The sequence below is a fragment of the Marmota marmota genome, unplaced genomic scaffold (assembly GCF_001458135.2).
Source record: "Marmota marmota marmota unplaced genomic scaffold, marMar, whole genome shotgun sequence".
In the NCBI taxonomy this organism is placed as follows: domain Eukaryota; kingdom Metazoa; phylum Chordata; class Mammalia; order Rodentia; family Sciuridae; genus Marmota; species Marmota marmota.
Genome location: NW_026005329.1, coordinates 1 through 2,018, shown reverse-complemented (window position 1 = coordinate 2,018; position 2,018 = coordinate 1). Strand labels below are relative to the sequence as shown.

Genomic DNA, 2,018 nt, shown 5'->3' with positions numbered 1-2,018 from the left:
GGGCGGCCAGCCGCGGCGGCCCGGGCGCAGGACCCGGATCCATTTGTCTCCGGCCGAGCTGGACTTGGGCTACCCGCCGGCGCCGCTGCTCCCCGTCTGCACTTGGGAGGAGTTCGCCGCTGCGCGGAGCGGGAGGTGGCGTCTGACCCAGTCCTGCGCGTCGCCCTTGGTGCAGCGCGGGGAAGGAGTCACGCTGTAGTGTGTTTGATTCATCATTCGTGGAAGGGACCATCGCCTTCCCCTTTCTGTTGACCAGTTCCCATCCCGCTGCTACCCTGGTGTTCTTCTCCTAGATTTTGCAAACTACCAACAAAGAAGTACAGCGAGTCCAGTAGACAGCCCCTGACTGCCTTGCAGGGCGAGCTGGGAGCGCTTCCTTGGAGACGCTGTTCCACCAAGCTAGCCTCAGAGCCTTTGGGCCAAAATGAAGGGTGTCACTCCATCAAGTGCATCAAGTCTCTTTTTCTCCCTTTCTAGGGTGAAAAGGTTTCAAAAATCGATATTAAATTATTAAAATCTGGCTGCTTGGGAATTACGACCATAGAAGAAAATAATTCAAAAGGGAAATAGAATGAGTATCTTTGAGGGGTAAGTGTCCCAACTTCTTGCAAGTGCCAGAGATGAGGTGTATGGATTTTTGAGATTAATGGGTGAACTGTAAATAAGCTTTTAATATATGGTGTTTTGCACTAAGATATTTTTGTTTCGTTTTAGTTACTTACGGAAATTCTGGATTACCTGGACATCTTAAGACCCAGGAACCCGTTTATTAAGAATCTGCTGTCTTGAAAATTGCCTTTTATGAATGCTTTGAATTAAGAAGGTGTAAACAGTGGTTTGTCATTTCTGCCACATAATAGATAATCTGAATCAGTTCCCTCGCAGTTGCCCTGATGCCTAAAACTGGCAAGAACTAGTCCTTGGAGTGATCATCCTTCAACAGGAAACACAGAGCTATCTATGTACTATATAAATGTTATCTCTTTGATGACATTTAAGATAATGGACAGCTTTTCTACATCTAATTTTCATACACACAATTAACACTGAAGTCTGGAGAAGCATTGGTTATATATTGAAAGAGTGAGTTTTCTCTTTTTCAGTTTTCCAGATTTATTATTTCATCTGTATGCTTGAAATCTCCACAGTCACATAAACTCCAGACATAACGAGGAGCTAGCTATATGACCCATCAAGATATACAAAAACTATTGGCAAGCTTTGGAACCAGTGGTTTTTGCGTCTGTTCAACAATTAATATATTCTCTGCTAACCAAGAATATGGACGCAAATACAATCATGCACATTGTATTGATAAATTGTGACTGTTGAATTTTTCTGTAACTGGTTACTTTTGTCATTCAAATGCAAGTTATGTCCAAATGGATATAAAGACTATATTGGTGTCCCTAGCTCCTGGCCAGTGTTGAAGATAGAAAACCTATTATGACTAATCCTTGGGAAGAAAAAGTCTGCAAAATGGCCCAAACGAGTTTACTGCAAGGGAAGCAGTTTTACTGTAGGGAGTGGGTTTTCCACAAGCTTCCGCATTGCCTCCAGGAGAAAACCAGCTGCTGCAGTAGTGCTGTCAACACACCGTCCCTTGTGATGAATTCTGGGAATAACGCTGGTGCTGTCTCAGGAAAGGCAGCTGCTTGGGGTGTGTTGTTGGTAGGAGGGCCTGTTAGTGGCAAGACAGCCCTGTGTACTGAACTCTTATGGCCAAGTTCACCTACAAGCTTGCAGAGAGGTTTACATCACCAGGCTTTGGCCTTTCTTTTCTGCAAAGCCCAGGACTCTGATACTTCGTGTCTTGGAGGGTTAGTTAGAGGTCTGGTTGCCCAGATATGCCACAGTGGACTACTCCAAGGATATGAGGACAAGCTCCGAGATCCAGCTGTTCAAAGCCTCTTACAGCCTGGGGAATGTGAGAGGAACCCAGCAGAAGCGTTCAAAAGGTAACAGCAAAGAATGTCATAGTGTTTAGGTTTCTGTGCAACAATTAGTGATTTTTAGCT

At 44.8% G+C, this 2,018-nt stretch overlaps 1 protein-coding gene across 1 annotated transcript; it reads left to right on the top strand.

Annotated features, from left to right (window-relative positions):
* Positions 1-71: 71 nt before the first annotated feature.
* LOC107135299 (ankyrin repeat domain-containing protein 50-like) lies at positions 72-2,012 on the top strand. The gene is made up of 2 exons (XM_048797560.1): positions 72-588; positions 715-2,012. Exon 2 carries the CDS (start codon positions 1,447-1,449, stop codon positions 1,960-1,962), a length of 516 nt encoding a protein of 171 aa, XP_048653517.1. The 5' UTR covers positions 72-588; positions 715-1,446; the 3' UTR covers positions 1,963-2,012.
* Positions 2,013-2,018: the final 6 nt, after the last annotated feature.

Excerpts from the sequence above, each read along its gene's own strand:
- LOC107135299 (XM_048797560.1), top strand. The coding sequence starts at position 1,447 with ATGACTAATCCTTGGGAAGAAAAAGTCTGCAAAATGGCCCAAACGAGT.